Below are 22,918 nucleotides of genomic sequence, written 5' to 3' on the forward strand. Positions count from 1 at the left end.
GCCTGGAGAAGACAGTGATTATTGCTAGAAGCTATAGCAGGCGCTAGCAATAATTGCAGGTAAAACCCGTCATGCTGGTTGTACCAAAGCTGATTGATCAATCAAATTGGTACATTGATTCAGGTGAGGGGTTGAGCAGAGGAGCGCAGGGAGTGAGGAGACGGACAACTGCCACCAGAATCTGTCAAATGTTAAAGATAAAGAAATCCTAAAAATGTTGGTCTCTGACGAACTGAGAACAGCCTGGAAGTGGATTCTGCTTTTGATGTGAAGAGGCAGTGAGTGCCAGAGGAAAATACATTCATTAAGGAATAGAATAAAAGGGCCACAACTTTCTTCATCATCATTTGTACAATTACACCTAACTCTCAAATACTGGCTGTATGGAATATTGTTCACTAGAGATGTCGGGTGGGCACTAGAGAGAGAAGCCAGTAGTGTATTTTTAGAGTGCTCCACATTTATCCACTGAAACAATAGCTGAAGAGGTGCAGGATGGCACAAAACTGCCTGCAGTGTATGAAATATCTAATGTTCGTCTTCAACCTCCTTTTTTGGATCTGATGAAAATGTGGAAGCAGTGAAATGCGTCATCACTACGAGCCCCTGTCTGACGTCACTTCCTGTCGCCGAGAGCCTTGTGCGCTCCAGGCAGAAAGCACGCCACGAACAGGTACTTCCGGGATTCGCTGTTCCCGCAGTGCTCTGACTCGCTTCTTTCCTGGACAGCAACCAACAATATCTTCACCAGAGAAGCCACCATCACCGGCTGACGATCTACAGTGACTACACTTCCCCTTTTTATGTGCGCATTTTGTACTACTTTTTAGTGAGTAGCCATTTGGCTGTTTAAATGAATTAAAAAATTCCATATTATCAGACATACTGCACTTAGTAGGCACATTTTTTCTTTTTGTTTTTGCTATTACAGAGTCTTGCTTCACTCTCCAAAGTGCTGCCATGGTGAATATGTAATTTTGAACTGTTTATATACGAACTTTAAATATTGGGACTTTCATTACCATCCTTTTTATTATTATCCAGTTACTGGTCTTTTTGTTTCCCTTCCTCCCCTTCCCTTTTTATAACAATTTATTTATCAACTTTTTGTGGTATTGTGGTTCAAATCTCCCTCTTTTGCACCGTCATTGTGTTTGTTTTTTCATGTACATTCAGCCTGCCCACACACAGTTCGAATCTCAGCAGGTTCCTGCTGAACCGGCCAAGATTCGAACTGTGTGCCTTAGTAAACTAGCCCAAAGTGGTTTTAGCTTAAACTAAAAACAACATTTCTGCCTCAGTTCCTCTGTGAAGGGCCATGAAAAAGGTATCTCCCCTACTTGCCTTCCATATACGTTGATTACCCAATCTTGATGGTCATAGACATTATATGATCATTGGATATGCAGGAAAATTTAATTAGAAGATTTTTTATTTATTTTTTACAGTATACCGCCATAAACATGTTGCATGAATGCTCAGATTGTTTGTGCACTTAATGTTTATAGTTATAACTTTCGACAAAGAAACTGGAAGAAGTCAAGATAATTTTACCTCCAGGGGAACAATAGATATCAGATAAGGGCAGACTTGTCCAGTCATTTCCCCTGCTTATAGGATGGTTAAATTTTGTTGCTTTTTCCGTCAGCCTGTCTGGCTCAAAATGGCTTTATTTAATGACCCACACCTCATATCTATGGCAAGATAAAATTAGTTCCATTATAGTAACTCTCATAATGCCAAAATGAATAATCCTAAAGCGAAGGTCCACACAAAAATGGAACCTCCACTTTTCGGAAACCTCCCCTGCTCCGGTTTCACATTTGGCACCTTTTAGGGGGGAGAGGGGTGCAGATACCTGTATATTACAGGTATTTGAACCCACTTCCAGGCACGGATCCCCGCAGGGGTCACGCCACTTCCCCAACCCCCCCACTGTCTTCTGGGAAACACACAGGTCTCAGAAGACATCAGGGACCAGTGAGGACGTGCAGCGTGACTCGCGCATGCGCAGTAGGGAACCAGGAAGTGAAGCCGCAATGCTTCACTTCCTGATTCTCTCACAGATGATGGCGGCGGGGGCAGTTGACAGCCGAGCGATTGATCGGCTTCGTCTGCCGAAATCGCGGGCACCTTGGACAGGTAAGTGTCCATTTATTAAAAGTCAGCAGCTGCAGTATTTGTAGCTGCTGGCTTTTATTTTATTTTTTTAGGCGGACCTAAGCCTACAGTCACACCCAATGTGTGACTGTAGGCATACTGCAGTCACACATTGATAATAGTGGTTCAGGCTGGAGTGAACACCCTTCTAACTTGCCAAATTGAAGAATATCCTACAGAAGTCCACTTGTATTTCATTTTTTAATGTTTCATTTGAAAATGTACTGTGTATACTGTATACTGTATATAACTTTCATTCTTATTCAAGAAGATTTGTTACTCGTTTTTGTTTTTGTTGTACAATAATGAGTTTGTTTATGCCTTGATCTGGACTAAATCTGTATAGATTTCTTAAAGCAGAGCTCCAGCTTCCTCACCAAAAAATTAAAAGTCAGCACCTACAAATACTGTAGCTGCTGACTTTTATTATTAGGACACTTACCTGTCCAGGGATCCCACGATGTTGGCACCCCAGACACTTTTTCTATTGGCTTTCGGGTGCCGCCGCTCTCATTCCTTGTAAGGGAAACCGAATAGCCCGGTGGTGGTGGGAGGCGGAGGGGTCTGAACTTTCAGGGGACCTCGCCGCGGTGAGGTCTCCTAGAAGTGGGGACATGTACCTGTCAAGAGTAGGTACATGCTCCCTCCCCCAAAAGGTGCCAAATGTGTGGGGAGGGGGGGAGGAAGCAAACCAGCAGAGCTTCCCCTTTTGGGGGGAGCTCTGCTTTAAAGTTATAAAAAATGCTGCAGTACCAGCTATGGGATTTGTTAGTCACAGGATTTGATGCTACGAAGAATCATAAGCAATTAAATAAAATGCACATACTAAAACTAAAGCTTCTGCCTATTAGACAACTTGAGTAAAGGATCCCATATACATGTTACTATATACAGTTTATTCTAAAGCTACCATAGATGGATCGAAGCTCAGTCGATTGTTAGATCAACTTTTGTCAAACAGGAATGTTGGAAAACTGTTTTCAGTCAGCAGCTGTAGCCACTGATGTAGAATACAGTGGAAAGTCCCGCTGTCAGAATGTCCCATCAGGGGGCTTTACATGTGTGGATGGAGGAATTTATTATTATTTTTTTCATTTAGCCCGCTGGTTAAACAAACAAAAAATTACCCATCTATGGCCAGTTTTAGTGTATTCCCTGTCCCAGCCACCCATTTTCTATAAATACAACCAAAAGGTGTACAAAAGCATCTTTGGTCTTTGCACATAATCAGCCTTTAACCACTTCAATACAGGGCATTTTCACCCCCTTCCTGCCCAGGCCACTGTGCCCAAATACATTTCCCCCCACAAATAGAGCTTTTTTTGGGTAGTATTTGATCACCTCTGCGGTTTTTATTTTTTGCGCTTTAAACAAAAAAATAGCGTCAAGTTTGAAAAAAACACAAAATGTTTTACTTTTTGCTATAATAAATATCCCAATTTTTTATTAAACATTTTTTTTCTCAGTTTAGGCCGATATGTATTCTTCTACATATTTTTGGTAAAAAATTCGCAATAAGCATATATTGATTGGTTTGCGCAAAAGTCATAGCGTCTACAAAATATGGGATAGATTTATGTAAAACATTTTTTTTTTACTAGTAATCAGTGATCTTATCATGACTGTGACATTGCAGCGGACGCATCAGACACTTTTGACACTATTTTGGGACCATTGACATTTACAAAGCGATCAGTGCTATAAAAATGCACTGATTACTTTATAGAAAGCACTGTCAGGGAAGGGTTTAACACGAGGGGGCGATCAAGGGGTTAAATATGATACCTAGGGAGTGATTCTAACTGTGGGGGGAGGGGACTGATGAGGAGAGGTGACCGATCGGTGTTCCTATATAGAAGGAACATGTGATCGGTCTCCTCTCCCTGACAGGATGTGGATCTGTATGTGTTTACACATACAGATCCACGTCCCTGCTCTGTGACGAGCAATCGCGGGTGCCAGGCGGCCTGGAAGCCAAGGACGTCATATGACGCCCGCCCGGAGGGACAGAGTGTTCCTGCAGACGTCATATGACAATGGGCGGTAGAGAAATGGTTAAAGCAGAGCTCCAGCCAACAGGGGAAGCTGTGCTTGTTTACTTCCTCCCCCCTTTGCTGCCACATTTGGCACCTTTCGTTGAGGGGGGTGGGTATCTTTTTTTGACAGGTACCCGTCCCCACTCCTGGGAGTCCTTACCGCGGTGAGGTTCCACCAAAGTTCGGGACGTCTCCACCTTCCACCGACAGCAGGCAATTCAGAAAGTGCAGCGCACTTTGCGCATGAGCAGTAGGGAACCAGCTGATGGTTTCTCTTACAAGGAGTGGCAGCACCCGGGAGACGATAGAAAAATCGGCTGGGGTGCAGACATCGTGTGATCTCTGGACAAGTAAGTGTCCTAATATTAAAAGTCAGCAGCTACAGTATTTGTAGCTGCTGATTTTTAATTATTGGGGGGCTGGAGCTCCGCTTTAATATTGCTTTATGCTCTGCTATCTTCCCAAATGTTTACTAGTATTTGTGATAAAAAAAGTGCATGTAAACAAGAAGTGGTTGAAAAAAAGGTTATTGTAAATAATCAGCTCTAAAATGTGAAAAGGATGAAAAAATTAAAAAAATCTAACTTGGTAAATGTCTTTTATAGGCAGTGCTTTAGAAAACAAATTACCATCCATGTAGGGTTTCCATCTAATATAACCCAGGAGTCCAGTACTGTAAGATAAGACTGGTCAGCACCCAGCCCCCATGCTGCCTGTTGTTTTTCTCTGCAGTCTGTAAACTGTCATCTGTTCCTACAATTTGTAGAAGGTAATTTTTATTTTTAGCTGGTACTCGGTGTAGGACAAAAGATTAAACAGGTTGTGTTAAACAGCCACAACAGGGCTTCCTATTACACCAGTCAACTACAATAGGCATATTCACTGGCTTCCAGATGGCTTGAAATACCAGTAGCTTTCCTGATTACATTCCCACATATGTACTTTTGAAACTTTCACTGGAATCTGCATTCACTGGAAAATCAACCATGACATCCAAGAACATAACACAAATAAGGTACAAACATAAAATCACTTTTAACCATCATTAATAACAAACATAAAGGGAAAACAGAAAATATTTTTTTTTACCTAATCACTTATGTTCTAATAGGGAACAATACAGTGCATAATCTGAGCAAAAAAGGGAACAAATCAATGGGAATTTTAACTACTTAAGGACTGGAAGGATTTGCCCCCTTAATGACCAGGCCATTGTATGCGATACGGCACTGCGTCACTTTAACTGGCAATTGAGCAGTCATGTAACGTTGTACGCAAACAAAATTTATGTCCTCTTTTTCCCACAAATAGAGCTTTCTTTTGGTAAAAAAAAAAAGCTTTCTTTTGCACTGTATTGTTTCCTATTATAACATCAGTGATTAGGTTAACATTTTTGCTGTTTTCCCTTTATGTTTGTTAGTAATGCTGGTTAAAAGGGATTTTATGTTAGTACCTTATTTATGTTGTGTTCTTGGATTTCATGGTACTTGATCACCACTGTGTTTTTTATTTGTTGCGCTTTAAACTAGAAAAGAGACAATTTTGAAAACAAAATATTATATTTTTTGCTATAATAATTATTCCCCAAATTTTTAATATCAGTTTAGGCCAATATGTATTCTTCTACATATTTTTGGTAAAGAAAATCGCAATAAGCGTATATTGATTGGTTTTCACAAAAGTTATAGGGGCAGATTCACAAAGAGTTACGCCGGCGTATCAGTAGATACGCCGACGTAACTCGGAATCTAAACCCGTCGTATGTTTAAGTGTTTGCTCAAACTGAGATACTCTTAAACCTGCCTAAGATACGACGGCCAGCTCCGTCGTATCTTAGGGTGCAATATTTACACTGGCCGCTAGGTGGCGCTTCCATTGAGTTTGGCGTAGAATATGCAAATGAGTAGATACGCCGATTCACGAACGTACGCTTGCCCATCGCAGTAAAGATACGCCGCTTCCGTAAGAGATACGCCACGTAAAGATAAACATGCCATGGCCGTCGTTCCCGCTTCACAATTTCAAAATTTTACGCCGTTTGCGTAACTCGTCCGTGAATAGTGCTGGACGTAATTTACGTTCACGTCGAAACCAATGACGTCCTTGCGACGTCATTTGGAGCAATGCACACTGGGATATTTTACGGACGGCGCATGCGCAGTTCGTTCGGCGCGGGGACGCGCTTCATTTAAATGATACACGCCCCCTACCCACCGAATTTGAATTCCGCGTGATTTACGCTACGCCACTGCAACTTTACAGGCAAGTGCTTTGTGAATAAAGCACTTGCCTGAAAAACTTGCGGCGGCGTAACGTAAATGACATACGTTACGCCAGCAGAAAGATCCGCTGATCTTTCTGAATCTGGCCCATAGTGTCTACAAAATAGGGGATAGCATTATGGCATTTTTATTATTTATTAATTTTTTACTAGTAATGGTGGCAATCTGCAATTCTTAGTGGGACTGCAACATTGTGGTGAACAGGTCGGACGCTTTTGACACTTTTTTGGGACCAGTGAATTTTATACAGCGATCAGAGCTAAAAGTAGCTGCTGATTACTGTATAAATGTCACTAGCAGAGAAGGGGTAAACCCAAGGCACGATCAAGGGATTAAGTGTTCCATAGGGAGGTGTTTCTAACGGTGGAGGGATGGGACTGACTGGAGGTAGAGACTGATCGCTGTTACTGATCACTAGGAACAACAGATCTCTCTTTACACCCCTCTCAGTACGGGGATCTGTTTGTTTACATACACAGATCCCCATTCTAGCTCTTTGAGAAGCGATTGTGGGTGGCCGACGTACATCGTGGCCGCCGGCCACGCGCATCGCCTGTGGCCGCACGCGTGCCCTTTGTCAGTCTTAAAGCGTCCGACATATACACCTACGGCAATTTGTGCAGCCGCGCCAACCTGTTGCAGTATAATGACGGCGGCTGGTCGGCAAGTGGTTATGGTACACATAAAATAGTGCACTATATCTCCAAAATTGTATTGCAAAAACTGCAACAACAACGCCACCTCACAAAATAGGTCCAGCCACACATATGCTGTAAAAATTAGGTTTGTTAAAATCCCATTTCTTTAGGAGAAATATTGAGGACAAAGCCCCTATTAAATATGCACTTACTGTATCTGTGGGTGCACCAAATGAAGAGGGGGCCCAGAGCCTATTAGGCCCCATACACACGACCGAACATGTCTACTGAAACTGGTCCGCGGACCAGTTTCAGCAGACATGTTCGGTCGTGTGTAGGCCCGAGCGGACAGGATTCCAGCGTACATTTGCCCGCCGGGCCTTTTTCCAGCGGGCAAATATTTCCAAACTTGTTTAGAAACAGCCCGCTGGAATCCTGTCCGCTCGGACATGTTCGGTCGTCTGTACAGACCTACCGTACATGTCCGAGCGCCCGCCATCCCTCGCATGCGTCGAATGACTTCGACGCATGCGTGGAAGCATTGAACTGGCAGGGCCGCCCACGTTGCCGCGTCACCGTCGAGGCGACGGCGCGGCCACGCCCCGCGTATTGTTTACGCGCGGATTTCTGTATGATGGTGAGTACAGCCATCATACAGAAATCCCCGGGCAGACATGTACGGTGAAAACGGTCCGGCGGACCGGTTTCATCGTACATGTTTGCTCGTCTGTACGCGGCCTTAGAGGTAAGTAAAAGCTAGCAAACAGTAAGAGGGCCAGGGTGCATTGCATGTACTAAAAACCATAGGGATTGATTTACTAAATCCGGAGAGTGCAAAATCTGGTGCAGCGGTGTATGGTAGCCAATCAGCTTCTAACTTCAGCTTGTTCAATTAAGCTTTGACAAAAAAAAAGAAGTTGATTGGCTTCTATGCAAAGCTGCACCAGAATTTGCACTCTTCAGTTTTGGTAAATCAACCCCATAGTCACATCACTGTATTGATATGAGGTTTAAAATGAGGAGGGGTTCCAGGGAAAAAGTCATCAAAATGGATTAATAGACATATTATTTGCTTCTGTTATCACTTCAGACTTTAGGGGTAGCAATTACACTGAACCTCTAATGCAGACTTTGGGGTATGCCTTCTCCATTGCTGCCACAACATGAAAGAATTACATCTCTTTTACAATACCATTGTATATCTTTTGGTTAGGTATTCACATCCCAATCCCTAGAACGTACTTCTACATTCCAAGTAAAGTGTTTTTAAAAAGATTATTTTACAATATAAGATCTTATTAAGAAAGAGTATCACCTAGAATCAACTAGAATAAGCGGTTGTTTTAGATGAAGGGCTGCTTTGCATTTATGCGGCTGCTAATTGGAATATTCAGCTCAAGGATTTCTAAGCCCCGGACTCCTGGCGTGGATATACCAGGTGTTTAGAACCGGAGATTGCCATGGTCCAAGTCAGCGGGACTGGGGGGGGGGGGGGGGGGGTTATGGGGGTTAAGGAGGGGGACCTGTGTAAGTTCACCCTACAGAGTTTTCTGTAAAGGTGAACTTACCCTTTAAATATGCCCAGGAGCTACCCAGCATTTTTTAGCATCAACTGTTTTTTGGAGTATAAAATCTTAGGTCTTTGGTGTAGTTCTAATCCCTTCTACCCAAGCTAGCAAGGGCTATATATAGTGGTTTTATAGTAAGTAAAAAAATACATATTTATTTTTGACAGTGCTCTTATGCACCACTACTCCTTAATTCAAACTTCTTTAAACAGTGCAAAATTACAAACTTTAAATGACTTTTTAGGTTAGAAAAAACTCTGAGATTTTTAGCCTTGTGAAGGCTGTGTTAAGATAGCCATAGAGTGTTTAATGCATTATGTATGAAAATGTTCATTCTCAAAATGTTAATTTGATTTTCTAATGGCCAATAGGCAACTCATGATCATTTTTCTCCATAATGAAGAAACAAATTAAGGAATGCAAAATGTTTCTTTTTACATATCTGAAAGAATGAAAGTTTCCTGCTAGGAGTTCTTTTATCTGGAAATAGAGTTTTTGTGGGCATGAAAAATCATTCTTTTAAACAATTACCGTATTTATCGGCATATAACACCCACAGGCGTATAACACGCACCTTCATTTTAAGAGAGAAGTTTCAGGAAATAAACATGAATTTTAAATAAAGAACTTTGAAGCAAAATAAGGGTCAGTGCCCATCAATGCAGCCTGATCAATGCCCATCTGCAGCCTCAAAATTGCCCATTAATGCAGCTTGATCAATGCCCATCTGCAGCCTCCCCATTGCCCATCAATACAGCTTGATCAATGCCCATCTGTAGCCTCACAATTGCCCATCAATGCAGCTTGATCAATGCCCATCTGTAGCCTCACAATTGCCCATCAATGCAGCTTGATCAATGCCCATCCGTAGCCTCACAATTGCCCATCAATGCAGCTTGATCAATGCCCATCTGTAACCTCACACGCACAGGCGTATAACACGCACCTTCATTTTAAGAGGGAAGTTTCAGGAAATAAACATACATTTTAAATAAAGAACTTTGAAGCAAAATAAGGGTCAGTGCCCATCAATGCAGCCTGATCAATGCCCATCTGCAGCCACAAAATTGCCCATCAATGCAGCTTGATCAATGCCTATCTGCAGCCTCCCCATTACCCATCAATACAGCTTGATCAATGCCCATCTGTAGCCTCACAATTGCCCATCAATGCAGCTTGATCAATGCCCATCTGTAGCCTCGCAATTGCCCATCAATGCAGCTTGATCAATGCCCATCTGTAGCCTCACAATTACCCATCAATGCAGCTTGATCAATGCCCATCTGTAGCCTCACAATTGCCCATCAATACCCATCCGTAGCCTCACAATTGCCCATCAATGCAGCTTGATCAATGCCCATCTGTAGCCTCACAATTGCCCATCAATACCCATCCGTAGCCTCACAATTGCCCATCAATGCAGAGTGCTCAATGCCCATCTGTAGCCTCACAATTGCCCATCAATGCAGCTTGATCAATGCCCATATGCCCATCAATGCCCATCTGCAGCCTCCCTATTGCCATACACGCAGCCTTATCAATGCCCATCTCAGGGATGGGGGCAGAATGAGTGCCATCAGATTACATACAGCGAGAATTTCCTGTTTCCTCTTTAATACAGAGTCCCGCCTCCTGGACCAGGAGACGGGACTTCCTGTTACAGAGGCTGCTGAGTAAACAGGAGATTCTCGCTGTATGTAATCTGATGGCACTCATCCCACCCCCCTCCCTGTTCTCTCCAACGCAGCCCAAATTGCAGTATCGACGTAAAACATGCACACACTATTTGCAACCGATTTGCAGGGTAAAAAAGTGAGTGTTATACGCCAATAAATACAGTATCTATGATATAGGAATATATGAAAGAACAATAACAAAAAAGGTTTCCGGACAGTGTATGCATACTTATAAATGCAACATACATATATAAACTTTTATTATTATTCTTTTATTGATTTCATAAGTAATAAAAAATAATGTTTTAATAAATCTTATGATACAGCGCTGCAATAAATATACACATGTATATTAAAAACATAATTATCTTATGTGAAAAAAAGTCCCCTTATGTTTAATACCAATTTTTATCAGTCTTGTGCTTCATCCAATCATCTACAGGGAATCACGATAACTATATCCAGCTGCAATCGATTCTTTGCTTGCATTCCTTCTCTAGTGATGATGTATGAAAAGTATGCTGATAAGAAGATTTCTTGTTGTCTATAGCAGCCAATTGCAATCGTTCTTTTATTTTCAGATCTGTATTGTAGAAATAGCAGCTGGAAGTTAATCGATTGCCATGGGAACACCTTTTTTTCTTATTTCACACTTTTTATACATCAGTCCCTTTGCATCTTTATAAGAAAAAAAACTAGATATTTATGATGACATATGTGGGTTTGTAGAAAATCTGAAATATGAGTAAAACATATTTTTAAAGTCCAAAAACATTTGACACAGATGCAGATTTGGAAAGCCAATAGATGGCAAAATAATCTATTAACTGAAAGTATTCCTAATTTACAGCATTTTTCACACCTGTCTAAAACTTTTGCATAATACTGTATATATAAGAAAGGAAAAGTAGACTTACTAAAACAAATAGCCTCTATTCGTGAAAATAGAAGAAATACTTGGCTCATTAAGGAACCTTAACCTGTAATATAATACGCCTTGGCAGTGACAATTTACTGTTCCAGCCAAAAGTTAAAAAGTGTCAGGACAGCATCTGGAATGGGAAAACCCTAGGATCTAATTCTTTGAAACAGAGAGCCCTATTTGGCTTCATTCAGTACACGTAGGATTGAAGAAATTGCAATGACTGATATCCTACCATTGCAGGTGCATTTGCCCATTAAGCTTATTTTGGGGTTTTCCCATTCCAGATGCTGTCCTGACACTTTTTAACTCTCGGCTGTAAAAAGTAAAATGTCACTGCCAAGGAGTATTATATTACAGGTTAAGGTCCCTAGATGAGCCAATTATTTCTTCTATTTTCACGAATAGAGGCTATTTTTTTAGTAAGCCTTATTTTCTTTTTTTATATATACAGTATTATGCAAAAGTTTTAGAGAGGTGTGAAAAATTCTGTAAATTAGGAATACTTTCCGAAATAAAAGTGTTAATAGTCTTTTTTTATCAATTACCAAAATTAAAAGTAGGAACAGAAGAGAAATCCAAATTTACAGCATTTTTTTTACACCTGCCTAAAACTTTTGCACAGTACTATATATACAGTACATAAATACAGTGAGTAAAATAAGTATTGAACGCCTCACCATCTTTCTAGGAGAATATCTTTATTTCACAATATTTTTATTGAATAAAGACAAGCTCAAAAAACAATGAACAGAAACCAAAGTCAGTGGCGGAAAGTAATTTGAGAATGGTAACATATACACTGCAGAGAAGTAGGCTTATTATTAATTAGACAGTAACTACAAAGATTTAAAGCCTAGAAAGTATGCCAAGCAAGCAATATTTCGAAGATCATCCCATAAGAAGTATCATACGATACCTGGGATTGACCTATATTTGTAGGTAAAAATAAAGTTCAGGGGTACTCACAAGGACCTAAGGATAAAATGGATATAAATTATATTTATGAAAAGAAAATAAATAAATACATTATTTGAAAAGTGGGGGAGGAGCTATCCCATAAACTTCCTGATATGAAGGAAGGCTTCACCCCCACCCAGAGACCATAAAGCTATACCTCAAAATAAGAGGTGAAAAAAATTGCCCCAAAAATAAGACCAGAGAGCAAAAAATAGACTACGTATACTGGCAGGTGGCGTTAAATAACCGTAAATAAAAAATAAGGAGAAAATAGAGAAAGAAGTAAGAAGAAAGGAACAAGAGGGAGAGTCATGCCGCGTACACACGATCGGTTAAACCGATGAGAATGGTCGGATGGATCATTTTCATCGGTCAAATCCAATCGCGTGTGGGCGCCATCGGTTAAAAAAAGCCAATTTGCTTTAAATTTAACCGATGGATTCCTAACCGATATGTCAAAACCGATCGTTAGTAGGCACAGCCATCGGTTAAAAATCCACGCATGCTTAGAATCTTGGAAGCATTAAACTTCGTTTTTTTCAGCACGTCGTGTGTTTTACGTCACCGGGTTCTGACATGATCGTTTTTTTAACCGATGGTGTGTAGGCGCAAGGGACCATCAGTCAGCTTCATCGGTTAATCGATGAAAACGGTCCATTGATCCGTTCTCATTGGATGGACTGATCGTGTGTACGCGGCATCAAAGTAAGAAACCAAAGAGAAATGAGTCATAAGGAAGAAAGTAGGCCCCGTCCCTGGGGATCCAAAACCAGCCTGGGCAGCTATGCCAGTCCAAGAAGCGAGAATGCGGGCCCATGGCTGGAAACTGGTCCAACCAGGGTTGCCAAGTCTTAGGAAATGTGTCCATAGCGTCCATGAGTATAGCCGTAAGCTTTTTGTTCGTCAATGTACCATGCACCAGACTCTTCACCTCCTCAAAGGAGAGGAGAGGTGTTTTCTACGCCTTTGCTATGGTTTGTTTAGTGACCATAAAAATATGTGTTGCCAAGACGCGTTCACATTTCCATAGTTCTGAGATGGGCTTATGTAGTAGAGTCCCTGCGTATATAAGAATGAAAGAGCATATTGACCAAAGCGTACACGCAAACTCTAGGTGAATATATTTCTAAAAGTACTACTGGCATACAATTTTCACCACATGTCGGTAACAAGCCATGCAATCCATCCATACAAAGAAACCATAACAAATAATTTCAGAAATGAAGTTATAAAAGGATGAGAACACAAAGTCAATGTGTGTATCCAGATACAATTTTATTTGTCACAATAATAAAGACTTTCAATAATGGACAGCCAATTAATTTCAGTTTATTTTAGAGGTTATACAAAAGTCAGGGCTTGTATTTATTATGCAGAAGGAGTCCAGATGGATAGTTTTAATCCTAGGATTTTGGTCCTCATGTATTTATTTTACTTTACTGTCTTTTTTGCAGCCTCGGCTATCCAGTGTTCAGAATTCAGCCATTACTCAGTATGTACAAGCAGCTGTCCAGCCACTTGTTCTGACCTCACAGCGCCTCAGTACTGCAGCAGCCCATGCTCGGAGGGATGTGAGTGTGATATTGGGTATGTGTTGAGTGCAGACTCATGCGTTCCTGTAAGCAAATGTGGCTGTGAGATGGCTGGAAAATATTATGTGGTTGGTGATTCCTTCTGGACCTCTGCAGACTGCACTGTACAGTGCTGGTGTGAAAATGGAGGGGATATTGTTTGCTTCAACACCAGCTGTCGAGATGGTGAGATCTGCTCTGTGGAAAATGGATATCAAGGCTGCTACCCCAGAAGGGAAAGTGTATGTCTTGTAAGCCAAAATCAGGTGATGCACACATTTGACTCAGTGAGCTTCCCTTATCCAGTAGAATATTCTTATACTCTGTTAAAGACTTGCTCAGAAAAGACAGAGTTTATTGAGATTGACATCAGCAAGAAGAAACCAGACTCAGGCCCCAACTGGCTCAGACCACTAAGAATTCAGGTGGCCAAGCAAGAGATACGAATTGGCGGAGGCAGCACCTCAGAGATTAAGGTAGGCAAACATAAATAATAAGATAATTATTTTTTATTACATATTTCTCACAGCTAAACTAAAGTTTACTGCAGTTCTACAGGATGTTTGAAGAAAATGTTCATTCAATTGTTTAATTGTGAAGAAAAAAAATATTAAGACATGTCTCAAAATTATTTTAATTTAACCACTTCAATACCAGACACTTCTGCCCCTTCATGCCCAGGACACTTTTCAGCTTTCAGCACTGTCACACTTGAATGACAATTGCGCGGTCATATAACATTGTACCCAAACTAAATTTTTTATACATTTCTTCCCACAAATAGAGCTTTCTTTTGGTGGTATTCGATCACCACTGGGGTTTTTATTTTTTGCTAAACAAACCAAAAAAGACCGACATTTTTGAAAAAAAATGTTTCTTTGTTTCTGTTATAAAATTTTGTTTTCTCCTTCACTGATGGGCACTGATGAGGCTGCACTGATGGGCACTGATAAGGCGGCACTGTTGGGCACTGATGATATAGCAGTTAATGGGCCATTTTCAATTAGCTACATGAGACCCAGTAGGTTGGGGGCAGTAAGCCCCAATAAAACTAATGGGAGTCTGACAGCTCCTGCAGTTATACATGGCTAATTGCATGTATTTGCTCATGCAGCGATTACCTGCATGTGATTGGCCCTGAACACAGACTGCACGAGTGATTGATTTAGTGTCAACAACAAATAGCTGCACGAACCCCTGCTGGTCCAATTCCCAAGTCTGAATAGGGCTTTAGCCTAGGTTCACACTATTGCAGGTGTCATAGTGTGTGTAAATCTCACACGGTCTCACACCCGCAGGCAAATGCGCTGCTCTTTAGCAGACGCACGTGGATGTCATTAATTCTTAGCATCCTCACGCATCTGAAAACATGACAAGTTTTCCAGTGTGGGAAACCACATGATTCTGCAGGACCATGTAGTTTCCTGTGAGTCAGTTTTGGAAAAAGGGTCTGTGTTTCCTTCCGGTACAGCAGCCCATTCAAATGATTCAAACGCACCCAGACAGAGCTGCAATAGTGTTAACTTAGCCTTACATAGGACATTCCTTGCTATACTGCTATGGACCTAGTTTAAAACATTGTGAGCATGTCCAAAAATTGTATATTAGATTAATGTATTTCTATTGATAATAGGAAAGAAATGTGGCCAATATAAGCACAGGCCTTTTGTTCCTAATTATGAATCTGACTCTGCTTACAGTTAAATTTAAGAGAATGTATCTTTTTAAGGTTAATGGATTTCAGATTGAACTTCCCTTTTACCTGCCCTCTGGTGAGCTGGAAATGTACCGTAACAGAAATGGAACAGTCATTGAATCTGAAGGGTTTGTTAAAATACAGTATTCAGACCAAGGCCTGCTTTACATCACTCTTTCTACCTTGTACCACAATTGTACAGGAGGATTATGTGGTTTCTTCAATGGAAACAGTGAGGATGAGTTTTGCTTGCCAAATGGAAAGTGTACGGATAACGTTGCTATATTCTTAGAGAGTTGGACAACTTTTGACGAGATCTGCAATGGAGAATGTGGGGATTTGCTGAAAGCCTGCAACAATGATTCTGAACTACTGAAGTATTATAGAAGTCGTTCCAAATGTGGAATTATTAATGATCCAAGCAACAGCTCTTTTCTGGACTGTCATGCTGTTGTTAATGTATCCGCATATTACAGAACTTGTCTGTTTCGTCTGTGCCAAAGTGGAGGTAACCAGACAGAGCTATGTGACTCTGTTAGTCGTTATGCCATGGCGTGCCAAAATGCTGCTGTAGATGTTGGCCAGTGGAGGAGTACAAACTTCTGCCGTAAGTTTATGCATTTAAATTTTTACTTACAAATACAGAGTTTATCATGATAGTTTAGTAATGTATACCTACACTAATTTGAGTAAACCATGTGTTTTAACTTCCTTTGTGGTACGATTATTTCAGATTTTAGGTGCTGAAAGCGGTACAATTATTTTGCATGGAAATTTGGCGTTTTCTATTGTAGGCCTGTAAATCTTAGGAATAACTCACTTAAATCTGTCCAAACAAGAGTCTAATAGACATCTCGGGTATGATAACGTTTAAAAAAAAATTCATAATATAATAAATAACTATAAATAATTATAACAAATAATAATGTAATTATAATAAAAATTATTCAATAATGTAATCAAATCAAAAACACTGAAATTTGCTCAGTTGCAGAATTGTCGCTGTCATTACTTTTATTGTTTGATGAAGAATTTCCCCACAAATCACTATCGCTCAATTCTGCAAGTGATTCTAATTTATTATCACTCTTTTCTAGCTGGTCTAAAACCACTTTTGATGTAAAGGAACATTTATTGGTTGCTATGGACAATCTCCAGTTTCCAGGCAGAAAGAACAGTTTTTATTATATAAAAGTGCATGTAGGACACTGGGCAGACCACTGGGGACAAAGGGTGTGTGTATTTCTTTCATACAGTACTGTAATCTATAAGACTACAGTATACTGTATGTATTGTGTGTATTTACTTTTTTGAATTTGGCGCCGATCTCCGCCCCTGTGCGTCGTAACGTCGCAGGGAACGGAGCTCGGTGGCACACAGGCACTGTGTGAATCAAGCGAGGACACAGCTCGATCACACAGCAGGGAGGCATCGCAGGATCAAGGGACAATGTAAGTAACTCCCTGCCTGTGGACACTGCAAGGCGATCCCGAGTCTGGCTCGGGGTTAGCGCTTTTGGTTCTGAAATTCCACCCCAAACCTGTTCCCACTGGCCATAGGCACATAAGCGGCCGCTGGGCAGGTGGGCTTTAACACAGAGTGGCCTTAAATACAGTCATGGCCGAAATTGTTGGCATCCCTGAAATTTTTCCAGAAAATCAAGTATTTCTCACAGAAAAGTATTGCAGTAACACATGTTTTGAACAAAACAAAAAAGGGAAGGGAAAAAAGCAAATTGGACATAATGTCACACAAAACTCCAAAAATGGGCTGGTCAAAATTCTTGGCACCCTTTTAAAATTGTGGATAAATAAGATTGTTTCAAGCATGTGATGCTCCTTTAAACTCACCTGGGGCAATTAACAGGTGTGGGTAATATAAAAATCACACCTGAAAGCAGAAATAAAGGAGAGAAGATCACTTAAACCCTGTACACATGATCGGATATCTGATGGAATCTAATCCGATGGATTTTTTCGTCGGATATCCGATGAAGCTGACTTTCATCAGTCTTGCCTACACACCATTAGTCAAAAATCTGACCGTGCCAAAACGCGGTAACGTAAAACACTACGACGTGCTGTGAAAATGAAGTTCAATGCTTCCGAGCATGCGTTGACTTGATTCAGAGCATGCGTGGATTTTTGACAACTGATGGACTTTCACACAGACAATCGTTTTTTTCTATCGTTTTTCTTATCCATAGGACAAATTTAAAACATGTTCTATTTTTTTTCACCGATGGAAAACAAACCGATGGGGCCCACACACGATCGGTTTGTGGTGATGAAAACAGTCAATCGGTCTGTTTTCATTGGACAAACCGATCGTGTGTACAGGGCTTTAGTCTTTGCATTGTGTGTCTGTGTGTGCCACACTAAGCATGGACAACAGAAAGAGGAGAAGAGAACTGTCTGAGGACTTGAGAACCAAAATTGTGGAAAAATATCAACAATCTCAAGGTTACAAGTCCATCTCCAGAGATCTAGATTTGCCTTTGTCCACAGTGTGCAACATTATCAAGAAGTTTGCAACCCATGGCACTGTAGCTAATCTTTCTGGGCGTGGACGGAAGAGAAAAATGTATGAAAGGTTGCAACGCAGGATAGTCCGGATGGTGGATAAGCAGCCCCAAACAAGTTCCAAAGAAATTCAAGCTGTCCTGCAGGCTCAGGGAGCATCAGTGTCAGCGTGAACTAACCATCGGCATTTAAATGAAATGAAACACTGTGGCAGGAGACCCAAGAGGACCCCACTGCTGACACAGACATAAAAAGCAAGACTACAGTTTGCCAAAATGTACTTGAGTAAGCCAAAATCCTTCTGGGAAAATGTCTTGTGGACAGATGAGACCAAGATGGAGCTTTTTGGTAAAGCACATCATTGTACTGTTTACCGAAAACGGAATGAGGACTACAAAGAAAAGAGCACAGTACCTACAGTGAAATATGGTGGAGATTAAATGATGTTTTGGGGTTGTTTTGCTGCCTCTGGCACTGGGTGCCTTGAATGTGTGCCAGGCATCATGAAATCTGAGGATTACTAAAGGATTTTGGGTCGCACTGTAAAGCCCAGTGTCAGTAAGCTGGGTTTGCGTCTGAGATCTTGGGTCTTCCGGCAGGACAATGACCCCAAACATACGTCAAAAAGCACACAGAAATGGATGGTAACAAAGCGCTGGAGAGTTCTAAAGTGGCCAGCAATGAGTCCAGATCTAAATCCCATTGAACACCTGTGGAGAGATCTTAAAATTGCTGTTGGGAAAAGGCGCCCTTCCAATAAGAGAGACCTGGAGCAATTTGCAAAGGAGGAGTGGTCCAAAATTCTGGGTGAGGGGTGTAAGAAGCTTATTGATGGTTATAGGAAGCGACTGATCTCAGTAATTTTTTCCAAAGGGTGTGCAACCAAATATTAAGTTAAGGGTGCCAAGAATTTTGACCAGACAATTTTTGGAGTTTTGTGTGACATTATGTCCAATTTGCTTTTTTTCCTCCCTTTTTTGCATTGTTCCAAAATACACAAGGGAATAAACATGTGAAATACTTTTCTGTGAGAAATACTTGATTTTCTGGAAAAATTTCTGGGGTGCCAACATTTTCGGCCATGACTGTACGTGCCCATGGGGAACAGCTTCCCTGTGCTGAGAACATGCTTACTGTGTGCTCCCAGCACAGTAACTAAGATGTCACAGGCTGCTCTGCCTCCTGGCTTTTAGATCCTCTTATAAACTGTGATACTGTGGAGTCTACGGTATTTACAAAGAGGTGGTCAACCTATTTAGGCTAGTAACATTTTTGTTTTTCTGGTTTTCTAAAATATTTAGCTGGAGGACATTTATAAATTACGTTTCCTTTTATAATAGATTATATTTAAAGCAACCTTGCTTCTCTGAGATCTTCATTGCGTGGTCTGCCAAGTCCAACACTGCCAATTTCCTGAAAATCTTGGGATTTTGTATAGAGTTTGGAATTTTTGCTTGTGTGCCATAGACCTTTTCTACATCAATAGAAAGCCAGTCTGCTGGCCTTTCGGGGCACACGATGTAGACCCCAGGAGCTGATTGCAGGTAAGTATGAATTACAGTAAAACCTTGGTTTGAGAGTAACTTGGTTTGAGAGCGTTTTGCAAGACGAGCAAAATGTTTTAATACATTTTGCCTTGATATACAAGTGATGTCTTGATATAAGAGTAGCGACATGTCACAACTGAGTATAAAAAAGAAGAGAGGAGCCTCTAAGTGTAGCAATATGGTTACATTTAATGAAGGTATAACATTTATTGCTACACTTAGAGGTGCCTCTCTTCTCTTTTATACCCTGTAAAAAAATGCTTTGATATACAAGTGCTTTGGATTACAAGCATGTTTCTGGAATGAATTATGCTCGCAAACCAAGGTTTTACTGTACTTGAAATGTTTTGGAAGAAGCCCAGAAAATTATAATAAAAGTTTACTTACAACTACTATTATGCCGCGTACACACGATCATTTTTCGGCATGTAAAAAACAAAGTTTTAAAAAAATGTCATTTAAAATGATCGTGTGTGGGCTTCAGAGCATTTTTCGGGTTCTGAAAAGCGACAACATTTTTTTTTGAACCTGCTGCATTTTTTAACGACGTTTTAAACAATGTCGTTTTTCGGGTTGTAAAAAATGATCGTGTGTGGGCTAAAACGACGTTAAAAACCTGCGCATGCTCAGAAGCAAGTTATGAGATGGGAGCGCTCGTTCTGGTAAAACTACCATTCGTAATGGAGTAAGCACATTCATCACGCTGTAACAGACAGAAAAGCGTGAATCGTCTTTTACTAACACAAAATCAGCTAAAGCAGCCCAAAGGGTGGCGCCATTTGAATGGAACTTCCCCTTTAGAGTGCCGTCGTACGTGTTGTACGTCACCGCGCTTTGATAGAGCATTGTTTTTAAACGATCGTGTGTGGGCAACTTCGTTTTAATGATGAAGTTGGAAAAAACGTTGTTTTTTCTAGAGGCTGAAAAACATTGTTTTTTACATGCCGCAAAATGATCGTGTGTACGCGGCATTAGAGTAGGTGAAATTGATCAAAGTGGGAAAAGAGCAAAGTCACAAAGCTGATTACATTACATGCATTCAAAAATGTACATGGAAGAAAATCAGGTGGAATGTTTTTGCCCAGATAAAGTATTGTTGATATCTTCTTCATTACTGTATTAATAATACCTGTGTTGCATACCACAGCCCTAATGTGTCCTGAAAACAGCCACTTTGAGGAATGCATTACTTGTACGGAAACTTGTGAAACCCTTGCCTCTGGCCCAGTCTGCACTGATAGTTGCACTGAAGGATGCCAGTGTGATGAAGGTTTTGCCTTGCAGGGTACGCGGTGTATTCCTAAGAGTGAATGTGGCTGTAATTTTGAAGGTCATCAGGTTTCCACAAATGAAACTTTTTGGATCGATCTGGATTGCAAATCTCTTTGTTTTTGTAATGGGACAGACAACAGTGTTTACTGTGAGACTAGTCCATGCAAGGATGAAGAATACTGCATGGAGGACAATAGGCTGTATTACTGTCAGCCCCGTACAGATGCATCATGTATTGTCTCAGGATATGGACATTATCTTACATTTGATGGACTCCCGTTTGATTTTCAAAGTAGCTGTTCTCTAATCCTTTGCACTACAGTTACTAATTCCAAAGCGGACACTGTCCCGAGATTTACAGTTACTGCTAAAAATGAGGACAGAGATTCTTCTCTTGCACTATGGGTAAAGGAAGTGGAAGTAGAAGTTTACAGTTATAACATTGTAATTTATCGGGCATACAAACACACTGTCCTGGTAAGTGGGTTTTACTTTGTATAAACTTCAGTATTCTTTAATCTTCATTATTTCATTAAAACAATATTAATGCAATGTAACAGTATACATTCTTTCTCTGAAAGCCTTAAAGCTGAACTCCAGACAAATATAAAAGACACAAAGCAGTGCAGGATTGTATTAGTTAATGCATCAGTTAGTGTATTTTTTTTAAATACAAGCACTGTAAGTTCCAGAGTTTGACCTGGTATCAGCCTAATGAAGTCCCCGTGCAGTAGATCTAGGGAACCAATCAGTTCATATGCTGACAAATAGAATGCTGATAGGAGGAGTGAGCATAGTGACAGAGAGATGAGCTGATTTCCTATAAATTTATGTTGCATCTTTGGCACAGGAAGTAAAGAGAAATTGTCCCAGTGGTACACAGACTGCAGTAAAATAACCATTCCTGGCTCTATATAAAACTAAAAAAAGTTTTACCTTTGCAAACAGCTAAACATGCTGTTCAACTATGTAGGCTAGTGGCTGCACAATATTGGAATATCATAACACTACTGAGGTCAACTCTCTGCCTAACATAATGGAGACAAATATTAATTGGACATTAAAAATAAATTGTTGCCATTTTTGCCATGACTTGAAGTCGGGGGGATGAGCTAGTCAAGGTACTTATCTAGCTAATTTTATGAATATTATTTATCAATTTAATTTTGCACGGGAAAAATTGATGTTTAAAATTTAGTTAAATTATAATTGCATCATTTTAGAGTGTTTTTAGGATGTTTTGATTGAAAATTGTCCCTTTTTGCTTTTCTGCTCCATTCAATGGAGGATACAAAGCTCATAAGGTAAAGTATGGACATGGTAATTTTGTTATAATGAATTTATTATAGTTTTAGTCAGGCAAATGTGAGAAAAATACAGGTAGAACTTTAGACCTTTTTCTCTATCACTTTGTCCCTCTGTTTACTGTTGACGGAGCTCAGTAGCTCTAGTTGAAATTTACACATGCCATGGAGTTTAAAGCCTAGTACATACTATTTTTTTTTTCATTTAACCCAGTGGTCTGAGAGATAAAAAAACTGAAGAGATTGGTAAGATCTGCTGTACCAACTATCCAACGTTTGTACAGTAATCCCCCCCACTGAGCTATTGTGTTCTGACAGGGGGAGGGTTCCCCCACCAGAACACACTGGTAGGCGCTCTCAGCCTTTGGCTGAAAGTGCTGATCCGATGTCGATCGGCAGACTTTTTTCAGTCATGCCTCTTCTGTAAGACCCGCTGGCTGCTGTACATACGGACTGAATGCCATTTCTATTGCACTTGCCGATGTCGCCTAATATTCGGCCCGTGTGTTCCTTATCAAAGAACTTTGTCTGAAGTCTCAGTCAGAAAAAATGAGCCTCAAAGCAGGCATTGTCTGCTGTGCTATCTCTTCAGATAACCTTTTATTAAATGACCATTGTTAAACAATAGATACAAAATGTGTAGTCTTTGAATTAGTGGTTATTGCACACAATGTTCAGTTCTACTTTGCTGCCATGCTGTGCTTTATTAATGACGCCAGTCTTACACTTCCTGGTAATTTTAATGTTTGTTATTAAATCAGTAC

General features: G+C 40.5%; 1 protein-coding gene across 1 annotated transcript in view; it reads left to right on the plus strand.

Annotated features, from left to right (window-relative positions):
• LOC120915224 (alpha-tectorin-like) overlaps positions 1 to 22,918 on the plus strand; it is a 128,870-nt gene that overhangs the window by 64,531 nt on the left and 41,421 nt on the right. The window contains exons 7-9 of the mRNA XM_040325555.1: positions 13,697 to 14,289; positions 15,543 to 16,116; positions 20,726 to 21,327. Coding sequence (XP_040181489.1) covers positions 13,697 to 14,289; positions 15,543 to 16,116; positions 20,726 to 21,327 — 1,769 coding nt within the window. The remainder of the gene's footprint in view (positions 1 to 13,696; positions 14,290 to 15,542; positions 16,117 to 20,725; positions 21,328 to 22,918) is intronic.

The sequence above is a fragment of the Rana temporaria genome, chromosome 10, assembly GCF_905171775.1.
Source record: "Rana temporaria chromosome 10, aRanTem1.1, whole genome shotgun sequence".
Taxonomy (NCBI): Eukaryota; Metazoa; Chordata; class Amphibia; order Anura; family Ranidae; genus Rana; species Rana temporaria.